The following is a 17,738-nucleotide window of genomic DNA, read 5'->3' as shown; positions in this document are numbered from 1 at the left end:
CTCCCTTCGCTACCCTCCTCTAGCCTCCGGAATTCGTGAACACATTCATTTCCTTAATCAACGAATACAAACAAAAAATCTCGTTCGGTAAGCGTTCATGAACCGTTCGTAAACACACTATTTTCTTAATAAATGAACACGTACATCCCTAGTTATACCGTAAATTAGGGGTGTGAATTTCTGACACGACCTGAAAACACGACACGAATCTAACACAAAATTTGTGGGTTTTGAGTTAGTTTAAACAGGTTCTGGTCAGGTTCGGGTCAACCTACGAATATTCAGGTTGAGTTCGGGTTCATATGTATAAAACGATTTTCGGGTTCGGATTCATCCAAAATTTTCGTATTCAGATCAGGTTAAACCCATCAACCTATAAAGAGGACCCGTTTAACACCCTAAATACATTCTTATTTGTAGAAAGTAATACAAGTGAAAAACATAAATGTTTCGAATAAGATCGAAGGTAAAGTACAAAAAAACAAACAAACGCAGAGATTCACCACCGTCGGCGGAAATCGAAATGGATTCCGATGAAGATGTGAGTACAGTACTACCCCTAAGCCAGAGACCGGAATGGTCCGACATAACCCCGGTGCCCCAAAACGACGGCCCCAATCCCGTCGTTCCGATTGCATACTCGGAACAGTTCGCCGAAACCATGAGTTACTTCCGAGCCGTTTATTTAGCCGATGAACGATCTGTTCGAACTCTTCTTCTTACCGCCGAAGCAATTCACCTTAACGCCGGAAATTACACTGTAAGATTTACAACACCCTTTTACATTTTTACCCCTGTTCTTGTTCTTGTTGTTGTTGTTCAGGTATGTTAAGTATAGATGAAGGTTAGTTGACTGCAGATTTGACTTTAATTTATATTTTTGTGTCTAGTTAGTTTGTGAAATTAGAGGGTTTTGCTTGGTTTATAAGTTTGATTATTAACTTTGAGGATGAATTTTGGTTAAACGAATGAATAAAGTTTGGATCTTTGTGATTAGGTTGGGGAAAAAATGTGACTTTGTGGCTGTTAGTTATGCTTGTAATTGAATTATGCTTTAACAAAGTTTTTTTGGCAATTTTTTTTTGCTCGGTTGGATCGATATTAAGTTTATCTTTTAGATTGGGTAAGAACCTTAAGTTGCATAATTTCTGGGATCGACTTTGTAGTCAAGTGTCAAGACTTAAGTAGTTAATGCGGTAAAATATCGGATATCGGTCAAGGACTGATATTTGAGATATCGGTTATCACGGTGGGATATTGGTAATTTTAATATCATACTAAATTTATATATAGAGCATTTTAACACTAACAATTCAGTGTACTCTCCTAGAATTAACAAATTAACCTTTTGCAAGTTGCAAAACACTAACAATTGTAGCAAGTAGGAACTCACTAAGACTTAAAACACTAACATTTAACAGTACCAACTAACAATTAAGACTTAAAACACTGATATCGAGAAATCGGTGATAGATCGGTCAATATCGCCGATTTACTGGTACCGATATTTTGCACCGATGTCTCGGCAGGGGACTGATAACCGATATATCATTGATAGGGTAGGGATCCTGTACATTAATCCAGATGTGTGAGAAGTGTATTATAACACTATATATAACACTATATAACACCATATAAACACCGTATAACACTATGTAACACCATATAACACTATGTAACACTTTATAACACTATATAACAAATATAACACTATACATCTATCAGACAAAATATAGTGTTATATTTGTTATATACTGTTATATAGTGTTACATAGTGTTATATGGTGTTACATAGTGTTATACGGTGTTTATATGGTGTTATATAGTGTTATATATAGTGTTATAATACACTTCTCACACTTCTGGATTAATGTACAGGATCCTCTATCATCATTGATATATCGGTGATATATCGGGATGTTAACTACATAGGTCAAGACATGGGTTTTCATCGTCACTGGAACGGGTACGGGAACGAGAAACGGCAAAACTCAAAATTCCAAGATACGGGTACGGCAATAAAAAATATAAAAAAATAAAAATACATTAAACAAATTCCAAAAATACTACATCTTCCAAAGGTAATTAATTATCAATAATCAAATCATTTTCAAATTCCGGTTCATCTAGTGAGAGATCGGCAATCGATAGAGAATTAGAGATGATGAGACTTGAGAGTTTAGAGATTAGAGAAGCCGAATATGATAGGTCTATTTATTTAATGTCCGGTTGTGGAATTTGAAAGGGTAAAAACCCTAAAAATAAATGGAAACGGGCTGGATACTTCTACCAGATACGTCCCCGCCATTGGAAACGTTTAGGAAACGTCCCCGACGAGTACCCATGGTGTTTCCGTCCCCGAAAAGTACCCGAGACGGGTACGGCCACATAAATGGAGTCCCCGTGCTACATAGGAGCCTACTATAACGGTCTTTTTTGGATTACGTTTTGATGGTTATACGAAGTCGGATACTCTTTTTTATGCTAATAAACTATTGTTTGGTTTTCGCTTCATAAAATGGTTTTGTACACAATATATCTTTTGTTTAAAGATGATATCGGTTTTGTCTTTCACAGGTGTGGCAATTCAGACGTGTAATAATTGAGGCTCTGAATGCCGATTTACATGATGAATTCGACTTGGTTGAACAGCTTGCTAGCAAAAACTCGAAAAACTATCAGCTATGGTGAGACGGTATCTATTTATACTCTTTATTAGTGTATCAAATCTCTTGGCCTTCAGATTCCACCAGTATAGTTCTAAATTTTTAATCAACTTTCATCAATATAATTCTTAAAAATTCAAGTTATCATTTGGATTACGAGGCTGGAGATGGTTTGTTTCAGGTGTTAAACAAACTTAAGTTATCACAGCAACTTTTCAACCCCTCAGGGGCGAGGCTTTGCTTTTAGTAGATTAGGGTTTTCTATTCAGGAAGGGATGGCGGCGCAGTTTGTTGCTCGTCTACCTGCTATCCTTATGTAATTTGCCCTGATGATTGGAATGAAATAAAAATTTATCGAAAAAAAAAATAGATAAAAAATAAAAAAAAAATAAAAAATCATCGACTATGAAGCATCTCTTGCATTGGAGTTAGGGTTTGAAAAATTTAGTTTAAAAATATTTTTATTGTAGGCACCATAGGAGGTGGGTTGCGGAGAAACTCGGGACGGAAGCTGTTAGTAGAGAACTTGAGTTCACCAAGAAGATATTCTTAAACGATGCTAAACATTATCATGCTTGGTCTCATAGACAGGTAGTTTTCACCCCCTCTTCGAAAGATCACTTATACTCATGTATAGGGCTGCAAATGAACTGAACTTTCAGCGAACAATTCGTGAACCGTTCGGCAGGAAGTTCGTTTGTGCTCGTTCATTTATGTTCGTTTGTGTTTGATAGTTCATTAGTGTATTTAATTTTTATATTTTATTTAAATACTTCACAATTCCGACAAATAAAGTATTTAATAAGTATCAGTGCTACATGAACGCTTGATTGTGTTCATGAACTTTAAGGGGGGGGGGGGGGGGGGATATTGCACGGTCCTCCCAACCGCTGGAGTGATCCCACTCCACAAGCTAGCTTAGCCCCATAGCTACCTGGCGGTTAATACCCAACCCGACGCGAGATCCTGGAGGATGTACCTGCCAGGATTCGAACCGGGGTCCTCTGGGAAGAGGTGGGTGAGGCTGGCCACTGGGACACCCCAAATGGTTAACTTTAGTTTGTGTCCGTTTGTGTTCATGAACGTTCGTTTGCGTTCAGTACCTAAAGTTAACAAACGAACACGTTCATTTCCTTAACAAACGAACACGGACATGAAATCTCGTTCAGTTCCTGTTCATGAACAGTTCGTGAACGCATATATTTTCTTAACTAACGAACATGAACAAGGTCTTGTTCGTGTTTGTTCGGTTCGTTTGCAGCCTTACTCATGTATTACAAGCTACTTTGTAGTAGCTTTCGGTTTTTATTTTGATTTTGAGATCCCTTTTTTATCAATTTTTTCCGTTCCAGTGGGTGCTCCTAAATCTCGGAGGATGGGAAGATGAACTTGCTTACTGTAATGAACTCTTGGAAGTTGATATTTTTAACAACTCTGCTTGGAATCAGGTTAGGAATTCGAGATCTTTATTCAAACTGCATGCGTTCCGCGCACATTTGGTTTTTCTATTTTACTTCTTGTTAATGTAGGTTTAAATTGATCAAATCGTTTTTGTGTTTGGCAATTAAGTAGCACAACCTACGCCTGGCAGTAGTTGAAAATTTCGACCCGTTTACTTATGAAGGGGTCAGTTTGGGTTACGTTTTAAATGTAACGGGTCATGTTAAAGGATTCCCGAAGCCTCTTAATTCGTTTTATTTAAAAAGATGACTATTTATTGAAATCTATATGAATAATACGTGATTGAGAAATTTAAAAAGTTATGTGCATGAAATAATATGTTTTATTACTTGATTAGTTATGTGCATGAAATAATACGTTTTTCACATAAATGTTATTTTTACTCTTTTTATCGATTAGTTTGCAAAACAATCGATTTGTCACACATCATTATTTCATGAGTGAATTTCAAGGATTGTCCTTTATCTTTATACCAATTTCAGGCGCTGTCCTTTATGTTCAAAATTGACGAGTTTTGTCCTTTATGTTTTCATATCGTACACATTTTGTCCTTTAGGCCTAACCCAGTTAGTTTTTTCAGTTAAATTTGGTCATGTGCTTTGCACATGAGGGCATTTTTGTCAATTCAAAGGTAAGTTCAACGGCAGATTTACAGCTCAAAGCTTCTGCAACCTTTGAATTGACAAAAATGCCCTCATGTGCAAAGCACATGACCAAATTTAACTGAAAAAACTAACTGGGTTAGGCCTAAAGGACAAAACGTGAATGATATGAAAACATAAAGGACAAAACTCGTCAATTTTGAACATAAAGGACAACGCCTGAAAATGGATATAAAGATAAAGGACAATCCTTGAAATTCACTCTTATTTCATTATTACTACTTTAAACGGCCGAAGCACATCAAAACACTATCTTTTACAATCCATTTATTAAAACCCATTATCAGATTCTAATTATTTCAGTATGTCGCTTTATTTTTTATTTGCAGAGATACTTTGTTATAACAAGACACCCGAAATTAGGTGGTATAGAGGCTACACTTGATTCAGAAGTTGATTACACCATAAAAGCCATCTTAACGAAACCCGAAAACGAAAGCTCGTGGAGATACCTTCGCGGTCTGTACAAAAACAACATGCAGTCATTCGTAACAAATCCTAAGATCCCAACGCTTTGTCTGGACGTGTTGACTTCCAAAGTCTACCCCGTGTTTGCCCTTAGTTTACTGTTGGATCTTATCTCAAACGGTTTCGAACCAAACCAAGATCTAAAAAACGCCGTTGAAGCGGTAGTTCCAGAGTCAAACAGTCAAGGTTTAGATATTGCAGCAACGATTTGCACGGTTTTAGAGATCATCGATCGAATGAGGGTAAATTATTGGGGGTGGAGAAAGAACAATCTTCGTTCGCAAGTTGCCGAGGGAGTTGCAAACCTCAGTATTCATTGAAGCTTTGAAGAACATGTTGTGTTTGTTTTCTGTTATGATTATTGTCTTAGGTTGATAAATTGGATCACAAACATAATGTATTTGGTTTGTCAATTGTCAAGTGTAATGTTTAGAATGATACAAATGAAAAATTACTGTTACAAACTATAAATTTGCAACATCTTTGTGCTGTACCAAATGCTTAGGGAGGTTTATTGACTTCTGTAATCTCATTCACATTGTGTGTGTGTGTGGTGTGTGTGTGTGGGGGGGGGGGGTATGTCATGCGGTGATGATTCCTATGCCATTACGCCCTATCACTAGATCAAATTATTTCACGGATTGTATACACTCGTAATTATGGTCCTATGCCATTACGCCCTATCACTAGATCAAATTATTTCACGGATTGTATACACTCGTAATTATGGTCGTTTCTTGTATAAAGGGATTTTTGTATGTAAAAGGTATGAAAAGTCGACGATGTATATATTTACGGCGAGAATATATGTGTCCGTTAATTTAAAGATAGTTTAAAGAGTAACTGTAGAGCGTATTATTATAACCAAATAGTTCACTCGTGCGTTAGACATAAATAATTTGGATGCACCGTTGTGTGTTAGACACAATGTTATAATTGTGCTACACACATCTAGTGGCGGACATAGAGTGTTAACAGGGGTAGCACGGGCTACTCCTCAACCCCATTTTCGTAGTGTAAAAATATCCCTTAACTTCATTTCCGTAGCGTAAAAATACCCCTCAAATCCGTTTCTGTTATATAAAGGATACCCATGATCCTAAAAAAATTAGGATACCCCTAACTTTTTGGGCTAGTTCCGCCACTGCACACATCATTGTAAGTGGTTTAAAAGAATATATACAGTTGTTATTAAACAGCTTAAAAACACTGTTATTACTAGTTTAATTTAAATATACCATTATAACAAATAGTATCTTAATCCCTTTTTAAATAACTAAATACCAAGTTAACTATACCATTATAATAAATAGTATCTGAATCCCTTTTTAAATAACTAAATACCATAAATATCTCAATAAAGCCTGTTATTTTTAACTAAATATACCAATAAAGCCTGATTTTTTTAATCAAATCTACCAATAAAGCCAGTTTTTTTTTTTTTTTTTCTTTTGTCTTTCACTTTATATGGATTCAACATAAAGCTTTTAGATCATGAATTTATATATTTCCAGAAACTACTTACGTCAATAATATTTTGGTCATAGGTCTAACATTAGTAAGAACTTTTATTTCATCAATTTATTAGTCCAAACTACAAATTAATTCATCACAAATGCTACACATATCAACTTCATATGTCCAAAACACATTAGAACAAAAAAAAAAAAAAAAACCATCAGAATCAAAGTTCTTCATCCTCATCCTTTTTTATGTAAATCCCAACCCCTCATCGATTATCCATCTCGGATCAAGAATTTGAAACTAATCACCACACAAAATTCACAACCACCTCCTTCATCCACCGCCACAGGCGGCATGGGGCAAACAGTCGGATCTCCTACCACTTCTGCAAGATTAATGATTAATGACTTGTAGTTATGCCTCAAATTGGTGCATAAATCAAGAAAGTTGTGAATTGCATAGTTTAACTGTGCAAGCTACTGCTTGTGCCCAATACTTGAGCCTTGCTTTCACTTCCTCAGGATCATCACCTACACAAATTCAATTCAATTCAATTAGATTATAGTTTCTAACACATACTTATACAACCGCTTATATTTACGATAAAAAAAATAATAATATGGGTGCAAAAGGCTCCGAGAATGCACCGGTCTGCGCTTTCGGGCCACCCGATAATTCTGATTTGAAGGATTACTCAGGAGAGTTAAAGATAAATCAAGTGAGTTGGAATAAAAACTGTTAGCTTTATTTATTTAAATAGTTTGAATTATCGGTTTATTAAACATATCAAACTGGTTTATTTGATTATTGATTAGTATAAGTATAGTATAAATAGGTGGCTATAGTTTATTTGATTATTCATTAGTATAAGTGTAGTACAAATAAATTGTTATGGTTTGGGCAATTGTACTGGCGTGTTTTGGTTTATAATAAAAGAGTCTAGCGGTGTTCCTTTGTCGCGTGTATGTGTGTTCAAGTTTGGGGCCTGATTTTCCAACAATTTTCACGTCTCAACCCATGCCTTTCACCAATTTAATTCTTCTACTAATTTTCATGATAACTTTCGTCCGTTAACTTTTTTTTCTCGATAATCCAATATAGCTCTCGTTGAAAGCGGAATAATATTAAAAAAGAGTAAAGTACACGGATGGTCCCTATGATTTACTAAAATTTTAGATTTAGTCCCTAACTTTCCAAAAGTTCCAAGATGGTCCCTGTGGTTTACACTTTGTAACACATTTAGTCCGTAGCTTTTTCCAAAAGTATATGGAGGCCCCAGTGGTTTGCATTTTGCAACGCATTTAGCTCCTAACTTACACATGCTAAAACCTTTAGGTTTATTGGCTGGAGACTGAATGCGTTACAAAGTGCAAACCACAGGAACCATATGTATACTTTTTAAAAGTTAGGGACCAAATCCACAATTTTGGTAAACCCCATTAACCATCCGTCTGTGTACTTTACTCATTCAAAAAATTGGTATATTTTATATCATAAGCTATATCGAGTGCCCGCAGTACCGGTACCATGCAAACGAAACTAGTACCTAGTACCAACTAAACAACATCAGTACCGTTAAACAATAATAAGCATCCAAAATCAATGTTCTAAAACATAATATCCAAACAATAAACCAAACAACACTCACCAGGACTAGAAATCTTCCAATTAGCAATCGGAGCAGACGGCGGTGGAGATCCGGTTTCACTCATCGACTCTTCCGGCGGATCCGGCGACTTCTGCTGATCATCAAGAAGAAACTTCTGACTCATAGAATAACACAACTCAAGTGCAGGCAAAGTGTTACACAGCTCAGGAATCTCATCATAACTAAACCCAAATCCTAAATCAAAACACCCTTTCAGTTCATCTAAATCCTCATCAGTCAAACTCTTTGCTGTTACAAGATCATCTTCATCTGATGCCTCTACATACCCTTCAAGAAACACTTGATTGTTCTTCTTTCTAAAGCTGTTCTTGGGCCGTGTGTTTAAAAGCCCAGATTGAGTTTGAGTTTCTTGATCTGGGTGTTGTTGGTTGTGGAAGATTCTTTCGGAGATTGTTGAGATTGATTCATGTGACAGGCTTCCCATTGTTGTTAATGACAATATCCCTGTTGTTTTGGAGTTTGTTAAAGTGGTTATGTGAGAGAAATGAGTTGGTATTTATAGAGTTTTGAGTCTTATCATGTTTTTTTTTTTTTTTTTTTTTTTTTTTTTTTTTTTTTTTTTTAACGGCAAATTTGGATCACTAGCGGACCGCGGTCATCGTGCGACCAGCGGAATCACCCGATCATATCCATTTTCATTAGGCATAATGCATATACACCAATTCAGGAGGAAACCCAATAAATATGGAAAAACCTCTTTGTGGGAATCGAATCCAGGACCTATTGGGCCTAAAGTCTTATTTCACCCTATGATGCCACTAGGCTATAAAACGACGTATTGAGTCTTATCATGTTATGTATGATGTATGCATTATAATAGTGGATGTATACTATATGCGCATGTGGCATTGGCATATGCTTTATATTTTGAGTGAAAAAGTTAAATAATAACAAGTCAAAACGAAGTTGAGTTACTCAACTGAAGCTCCCTATCCCTGATGCTTTACATTCGGGTCTGAATCTGTTAGAGATGGTAATAATAATCATTAATCAAGCCGGTTCTAAATGCTGGAAAAAGGTTGTTTTAGGAGAATCTTAAAAAGCATTAAGGAAGATTCGTTTTTGTGGATTAAAAATAAATCTATAATTAATGTATTAGATTGGGATTTGGAAGATGTGGTGCGAGTTTAATACACGTGATGTAATTCTTTAATTCTTCTTGTAGTTTGGGATTTTTAGCTTTTTGTTAGCCTTGGTTTAGTCGTCTAAATAAGTTTGTTGTCAAAAAATAGTATTAACGAATTCGAGTTAAAATGAACTAAGCTTAACGCACAAACACACTTCATGTAATTAGGAAGTTGTTGGTTTCTTGAAGAGAGTGTAGAGAGTCGTGTACATCAATTTCTCGACGCCTAAGAACTAGAGCTTTGTTTTCACTAGGATCGGTTTTGCAATTCAAAATGGGGGTTGTGGCGCATCTTGTTGCCCGTTTACCTACCGCTATTATGTAATTTCCTACTTATTAACATAATATATTTAAGCTATCATTGTCGAAATGTTGTCAAATACTCAAATTCATATAAAATGTCTCATTCTGTATGTTATGAAGTTCAAGTGTGTAGGGGCGTCCCCTTCGATTATAATGAGAGGTTTTGATTCCTTGTTCTATGGATTTCGTGTTCAATAGCTATGTAGGTAGCGAACAATTGTAGAGAAGTATAGTGAAGGGTGTGCAGGTAATATAAACATATATTTATATCAAGAATGTAAATAGTAGACAAGTATGGCGAAAAGTAAGACACTTTAAGAAGGGTGTGGTATATGTAACATATATTTATGTTTCATATATACATGAACAAATTGGGTTTAGTTTCTATTTGTAGCAAAAGAAACCTATTGAAGGGGGGCACACAAAAAAATAGAACATGTTATGTGAAGTTTTAAAATATTTTCATACAAATACAAGTTAATAGTCAGTCTCCTAACTTTACGATGAGAACAAAATTTTACAAGGAAGTGATTGCTTAAATAATTTAATAGTTACAAACCAAACAATTTAGTTAAGAGTTCAAACGGTCAATACCTACTTATCTAATTTAATTGTCACACATTAATTAGATATTTTACTTGAAGTGGTCACAATTGTGTTGGGTTACCGGGTTGTAATTGATAAACCCAAACATGACTCATATATATATTCAATTATGTTACAAACGTCAATCTTAACAGGACACACTTGAACCGCAAAACTGAACATGCATTTGCAATCCATTTTGTATAAATGGATGAAATGGGTTGTCAAGTCAAAGTGGATTTTGTAAATTAGTTGTAAACGGGTTAGCAAGTCAATATAGACTTGTAATGAGTTGTAAACGGGTTGAGATGTTATAATAAAGTTGTGGACATATTAAAGGAGTCACAACCACATCGAAGGGTTGAACTTATAAATTATATGTTGTTTATTTCTTTTCACTAATTTTAAATGGTTTGACATATCAACCGGTTTAATTTTAGTACAACCAAAAAGATTAACATAGTACACAAATAAACCCAGACATATTTATTTATATTAAAAGGGCTATAGTTAAAGTGTAAGACTCATCAATTAAAACTATGGTTATTAGAATATCGATACCGATTTTGTTTCGTATCAATAATTAACATCTAGGGGTAGACATGTCATTCTTCTTATAGCAAAAAACGCATAAAATAAAGTCCAATGAGGTCACATGGATTAAAATAACATCCTAAAACACCCATTGTGATACGCTAATCGGGTTGATTGGCTATGAAACCGTTCGATCGGGTGTGCCACATCATCATAAAATCATTATATATTTCTAGAAATGTTTATTAAATTATAAGATCTTGGATATGATCAGGGCCGGCCCTGAGGGTGGGCGGGGAGGACCACCGGCCAGGGCCCGATATTTTGGAGGGCACGTTATTTTTAGAAAAAAAAATCGATATGTATACGTAAACATTTCTTTTTTAATAGGATATACCTATACAAAACTATTCTTATGCTTTATAGATTAGTTATTAGCCAACTGACATTAGGTTTAGACCTTTATTGAGCTCAATACCCAATTTCGTTAAGGTCTAAGGGCACATTTTTTGGAGCTCGAACAGGGTACACGAATTCTTAGGACCGACCCTGGATATGATCCATGATATCTTGAATATACCCCCACCAGATGCTATTTTTGGCTCATCTACAAGTTTTATATATAAAAAATGCTTAGATTAATATTTAATTTTATCTTTTGATCCACTATTCGCGGGAGATTATATTACATCAAACACATATTGGATTCGAATAATATAACTTTTATTATTATTATTATTATTATTATTATTATTATTATTATTATTATTATTATATTTATATAATTTATAAACTACGATAACTAAAATATTTATCCAGCGTATTATTAAGAGACTTATTTTTTATACATAGCTCGTATCGAGTTAGGGGACAATTGGCGGATCTAGGATTCCGACCAAACAGGAACGTTTTATAAATAGGCGGTAACGAAATCGAAAAAACGTCAAATTTTTCCAAAATTTACACTAAAAACGTCAAAAATTTTCCGACCAAGCGGTAGCCGGCGCTCCCCCTTGTATACACATACATCCGCCCGGACAAAGAACTGCTCAATAAGATTATCAATAGGCAACAACACTACCAACAAGATGAATCTTTTTATTTATTATTTTTACCGAGATTCAATCTAGTATACAGTAAATAACATACCGAGAGTTAACTCTCATGTCAACAAATTTGCATTGTCATTCTTCATCCACTTGAAATTGTTATTATAGGTGTGCGACTGTGGTACTCGTGGCTACAAAACTTTTATCACGGATCAAAATAGTTATATCAAACCATATAAGAATATATACGTTTTGATACTCATTAGGTCAAATAAAAATCTGCAATTCCTCATTTTATTTAGGTCAGATAAAAATCTACAATTCCTCAGTTTACCAACATTCAACTAAACGAACATACATATATTGTATTGTCTACTTTACTACATACACAAACATGCAAAATTACCAATTTATTATAACAACCGTTGAATACCAAAGAGTTAATGTTAATAGTCGGGACATATAATAAAAAATACAATATTTGAAAACTATATTAATGATTGGCGTTGCAAAAAGAACACCACAGTCAATCTAAACCGCCTCCACAGATCTCTGATTTGGCGATGATTGGCGACTTTAATCGAGAGGGTTTTTAAGCGGTAGCCGTGGGTCACTGATACAGTCGAGATGCAGTGATGGTATATCAGAGGTAGCAGGACATGTGAGTGGACAGTTTTAATAAAGGTTGAAACATACGTGACTTATAAGCATACAGATAAACAAACACAAGTTAAACAACCTATAGCATGAAACATAGCTGATACTCAATGTACAACCAGGCAATCAATAGTTGTGTTGCAAATTCATAATATTTAATTAATTTGCTCAACGTTGTACCTAACTTTGCCGGTGTGGTTATGATTCTATCATTTAATCTAGAAAGTGTTATATATTAAATACGAAATATTATTCAAAGCAATTATAGAAAACGATGGTTTGATTTTTCAGCCAAAAAGTGAACAGTATAAATTTATAAAATATATAGCATACAACGTGGCATAGAAAAAGAATATGCCTTTTTTTAATCTTCCATAAAGAATACAACATACATGTCGGCGTAGGTGATACGTGTCCTATATCACCTTCACAAACGGGTCGGGTCTTTTGAAGTGGTCCATTGTGACAGCTCATCAATAATGGATTGATGTTGACACCATATAAATCATGTATGGGTACACATAGTATAGTAGCATGCATATCATGAAACATGGTTAGATTAGAGTTGGAAGATAATCATACATAACTATAGTCTTTAATCTCTATATCTTTGTAGATGATTATACCTAAAATTCCAATATAAACCAACCCAACCCTTCAAGGTACATGAGCCAAATTCTTTTTATAGACTCGTGACAAACTAAAATCTCTCCGTTGACAAAATGCTCACATATTTTGTTTTTTTACTGTTCATCCACTTAACCCTAACTTATTCTAATTATATATAAGTATATTATTACGCTAGAGTGTGGTCACAGAGAGACTTCTCACCACCATGTTATAAGGTTAACAATATTATCCGTTTCACAAACCCCTCTTTGCGGAGTTCATTCGTGATTCTAGAAGATAGACCCGTGGGAATAGATCCAAAATCATCCGGATAAGATAAAATTTGTCACTTGGTCATGACATTAGATCTCAATTTTAATATTTATTGGATTTGAAATAATTTCACATTTCTATTTTATATTTGCATATCATAGTAAATATCTAAAAGTATTATTTACATGCTTTTTCTTTACATCAGATGTCTTACGAACTATTATTTGTATGCTTATACATAATTAGTTGTATTATGCTTCATTAGCGTAAGTTTTCTGTATAACCATCATAAATAGATAACTATAGTAAATGTATAGCATATTCTGAAAATATACGTAGTGATTGAAATATATGATGAAAGTTAGAAAGAAAGTGGGTGAATGGTTACATAATGGATATACTTCTCACACTCAAAACCAAAATTACATGTGCTTTGCACAAGAATGAAAATACAATCTTTATTAGAAAAAAAAAATCATTAATTATCCGAAGGCCCAACTCCCTCCTTTCAATCTTGAAAACGTGTGTATAACAGGTTATCCATAGTAATTTTATAACCCTAAAATGAGTAAAATCTAGTTTTTTAAAAGACTTATTTTTGCTTTCTTGAAAAGGGCTAGTGATGCACCTTGTTATCCGTTTACCTTTTATTTCGATATATTAGTTTGGTATTTTATTGAAGCTTGAATATGAAATTTATGTTTAACATCTTACAATTTTGTGTGTCGTGGATAAAACGTAATTGAAAAAAAGATTTTATGATACATAATAAAATAATAGATGTTTTGTTTGAGACCACCCTTAGTGGGGTTATTTGGCGTTTTTCCTCAAAAAATGCTCATACACGTCTCGGAACTGCTCCCAAGGGCGTTTTTTTTGAAAAAAAATGGTGGGGTGTCCTTTTTTTAAACACATTCACGTGTTTCTTTGGCTAATAGTATTTTTTGATGGTTTTTTTTTATTTTTTATTTAATTTTATTAGAATATCTAGTCATTGCAAAATTTTAAGTCCCATTTAGGGATGGCATATCGGGTCGACCCGATCTGTTAAGACACGAACACGATAAGACACGAACACGAAACCTGTAAACACGAACACGACACGAAATCTTATCGTGTCAGATTTTCCAAACACGAACACGAACCTGTTAACAAACAGGTTACACGAAATGACCTGTTAAGACACGAAAATGTTGCCAACATATTATATGACCTGTTTAAGCCACAAACACGACCTGTTAAGACCCGAACACGACCTGTTAAGACACGAACATGACCTATCATTCCATATTTGAATTTAGCAATTAAGGAACCTGTTTAATGAAAATTTAGTCACCAAAGGTTCACAAAAGTCATAAAAATGCATAAACACATAATGTCTTAACAAACTTAAAACGAAATCCATAAAAGTCAAATCATAATATCCAAATAGTTTCAAAATCCAAGTTCCCAAATGCCTTTCTTTCTCAAGATCTTCATTCTTCAATTCCAAACATTCAAACCTACACAAATAATTACAGTCGTATTAGGCATGGACAATTTGACATAAACTCATTCATATAGTTTTATCAGGCAACGTATTAGGCATGGACAATTTGACATAAACTCAATTACAGTCGTATTAGGCTTGGCAGCTGGCTTTGCCTTTGCAGCCGGCTTTGTTTTAGCAGCCGGCTTGGCAGCTGGCTTTGCCTTTGCTGCTTCCCTTCGATTTCAACTTGATGTTTAATCAGTAACTGTTGGAGACGGCTGACAATCTAGGAGCATTGGGTTGTCTTTAGATTGTTCAGCCACCGACCCAGAGCCTGCTTCATCCAAAAACAAGCATACCGCCAGCCGGTCCAGACGGCTGACAATCGATAGTTGTAATGTTGTTTTTACACTGCTGGAACATGAGAGAAGCCACCTTACAAACAATGTATCAAGATCCTTGAATCTTCTACCTTTTGAAGGTTAACATGGAGGAATCTTGATACAGATTGGCAAACTGATCCAATAAACATGACGTATGATAAACAATGTGATTAGAAAATACAATATACCATACATAAACTAATAATAAACAGAAACATTACCGCTAGGGTTTCGAGGCGAAGTTAGATCAGGTCCAGATGAGGTTTCGCTAGATTCAGAGCCGCTCTCATCTGACGAATTTCTTCCAGCTTGCAATAAACAACCTCCTTCATATCTAAATCACTAACATCCCAAATTAGACTATAATACTTTTTTTTATAAAAATAAATAAACAAACAAAAATCCTTAAATCAACCTGATTAAATGAATCCAAAAGCCTTGGGTGATTCTGACTTTCTGATTTTAGAAGACCAAAATACAAAGGAACGACAGTAACAGTACATCCACATGAGCTAAATCACTTAACTTTCATAAAAAAAACCCCCAAAAAGTTAACCATAACTTCAATATGATAAACACAAACATCAACTATAGTTATAAGACATAAAATGGCAACACTTACAGGCAAGCACATGACATTTCGATTGAAAGATATGGGTATCGATAAGTTGAATCAGAACCCGTGAATCAATCGATGAATCAGAAACAGGCGAACAGAACTGATGGCTGCTGGACGATGGCTGCTGGGCGGACAACAGACGAACAGAACTGATGTGGCTGCTGGTTGACGGCTGCTGGTTAACGGCTGCTGGGCGATGGTTGCCGGCGGACAACAAACGAACAGAACAGATGACTAGATGAGAACGATGAATGGACCAGGCGAACACAACAGACGATGGCTGCTGGGCGATGGTTGCCGGCTGCTGAGTGCTGGAGAAATGAGAATGGAGATGGAGAGTTTCTTTTAGGGTTCTGCTTTGGAAGTTTGGAGCGTGAATGGTAAATGAAAATTTCAAAATTAGGGCTCGCTCATGAAATATTGAAATACCATATATTTTTTTTAATTAAAATTCTTAGCATGTCATTAACGGGTCTTAACAGGTTAACGGGTTTTAACCTGTTAAGACACGAAATTTAAACAGGTCTTATCGTGTCGACCTGTTTAGACACGAAACCCGTTAAGGCCAAACCCGAAACCTGTTAACTTCGTGTAGGTTCGTGTCGTGTTATCGTGTTCGTGTCAGAATTGCCAACCCTAGTCTCATTACACCCTTTTTTACATAATGCCCCACAATTGCTTAGATACTAACTGGACCGACATATGACGCAAAATACACCAAATTCCTCCTCTTCCTAATGGTAGTGGTTAGACCATAGAAAATGGGTGGGGCTACAAAAAAGAAGAAGAGACAATGGTAGATCCAACATACCACGTGTAGGGTTACCATCACACGCCGGTCACAACCATTCGGGTTAAACCATGTTTTTCCCTATGTTCCCACCCCACCATATCAAATATTCATTGCACTTGTTGATACAAACAAACCGTTTAGATAATCTAGCTAAATATCCACTTGGGATAAGTTATCACTCTATCAAGAAATTCTAAAATAAGAGGCAATTTTAGTTAAGTTATGCTAACTCTCTAAACATATAGAGTCAACACTTATCGAGTCGGGGGTCTCATTATAAGGAGTTTCTCTATCCCTACGGAGTAGAAGTAAGGTTATTTACATCTTACATTTCTCAAATCCTACCTTAGTCTTGCTATTAATGAGATTTCTTGAGTATGATGATGATGATAACTCATTTCTTATATTTGTTTCATATTTTTTTAGTAAAAGCAACAAAAATCATGACAATATATATGTATATATATAATTTATTATTCTCTATACATAGAGAATGAGATATTGAAGGGTTTTGGAAGATAAGCAAGGTTTATAAGTAAATCCTAAGGACAATAATAGATAACCTAATATGAATAAGCAGGTAGAGGATCCTGTAAAAAGTGCTCAAAGTGTGAGAAGTGTAAGAAGTGTATTATAACACTATATATAATACTATATAACACCATATAAACACCGTATAACAATATGTAACAACATATAATACTATATAACACTATGTAACACTATATATCATTATATAACAAATATAACACTATACATCTATCATAGACATGTTATCAGACAACCTATAGTGTTATATTTGTTATATAATGATATATAGTGTTACATAGTGTTATATGGTATTATATGGTGTTACATATTGTTATACGGTGTTTATATGGTGTTATATAGTATTATATATAGTGTTATAATACACTTCTTACACTTCTCACACTTTAGGCCCTTT

The 17,738-nt window shown here is 34.9% G+C and overlaps 2 protein-coding genes and 1 long non-coding RNA gene across 4 annotated transcripts; 1 reads left to right on the top strand and 2 right to left on the bottom strand.

The window, feature by feature from the left end:
* The first annotated feature begins 416 nt into the window (after nt 1–416).
* LOC110867580 (protein farnesyltransferase/geranylgeranyltransferase type-1 subunit alpha) lies at nt 417–5,775 on the top strand. Its single transcript, XM_022116556.2, has 5 exons — nt 417–760; nt 2,578–2,687; nt 3,137–3,257; nt 4,019–4,114; nt 5,119–5,775. The coding sequence occupies exons 1-5, from the start codon at nt 446–448 to the stop codon at nt 5,575–5,577; spliced, it is 1,101 nt and encodes a 366-aa protein (XP_021972248.1). The 5' UTR covers nt 417–445; the 3' UTR covers nt 5,578–5,775.
* A 1,026-nt stretch (nt 5,776–6,801) lies between these two features.
* On the bottom strand, nt 6,802–8,864 carry LOC110867579. Its single transcript, XM_022116555.2, has 2 exons — nt 8,370–8,864; nt 6,802–7,251 (listed from the first exon to the last, which is right to left on the bottom strand). Exons 1-2 carry the CDS (start codon nt 8,812–8,814, stop codon nt 7,160–7,162), a joined length of 537 nt encoding a protein of 178 aa, XP_021972247.1. The 5' UTR covers nt 8,815–8,864; the 3' UTR covers nt 6,802–7,159.
* A 5,958-nt stretch (nt 8,865–14,822) lies between these two features.
* On the bottom strand, nt 14,823–16,381 carry LOC110867578. 2 transcript variants are annotated; one of them, XR_002551687.2, is made up of 5 exons: nt 16,003–16,381; nt 15,796–15,905; nt 15,602–15,714; nt 15,141–15,513; nt 14,823–15,028 (listed from the first exon to the last, which is right to left on the bottom strand). It is a non-coding gene; the product is annotated as an uncharacterized LOC110867578 (long non-coding RNA). The 2 variants fall into 2 exon arrangements; XR_002551686.2 differs by having other exon boundaries at nt 14,823–15,513.
* Nucleotides 16,382–17,738: the final 1,357 nt, after the last annotated feature.

The sequence above is a fragment of the Helianthus annuus genome, chromosome 7, assembly GCF_002127325.2.
Source record: "Helianthus annuus cultivar XRQ/B chromosome 7, HanXRQr2.0-SUNRISE, whole genome shotgun sequence".
NCBI classification, from domain to species: domain Eukaryota; kingdom Viridiplantae; phylum Streptophyta; class Magnoliopsida; order Asterales; family Asteraceae; genus Helianthus; species Helianthus annuus.
This window is presented reverse-complemented; position numbering and strand designations above follow the sequence as displayed.

What these genes read in the sequence shown, in the direction of transcription:
- LOC110867579 (XM_022116555.2), bottom strand. Translation starts at nt 8,814, where the DNA reads ATGGGAAGCCTGTCACATGAATCAATCTCAACAATCTCCGAAAGAATC. An exon ending in TTGGAAGATTTCTAGTCCTG is followed by an intron (nt 7,252 to 8,369) that starts GTGAGTGTTGTT and finishes GAATTTGTGTAG; the next exon opens with GTGATGATCCTGAGGAAGTG.
- LOC110867580 (XM_022116556.2), top strand. Translation starts at nt 446, where the DNA reads ATGTTTCGAATAAGATCGAAGGTAAAGTACAAAAAAACAAACAAACGC. An exon ending in TTAACGCCGGAAATTACACT is followed by an intron (nt 761 to 2,577) that starts GTAAGATTTACA and finishes TGTCTTTCACAG; the next exon opens with GTGTGGCAATTCAGACGTGT. An exon ending in ATGCTTGGTCTCATAGACAG is followed by an intron (nt 3,258 to 4,018) that starts GTAGTTTTCACC and finishes TTTCCGTTCCAG; the next exon opens with TGGGTGCTCCTAAATCTCGG.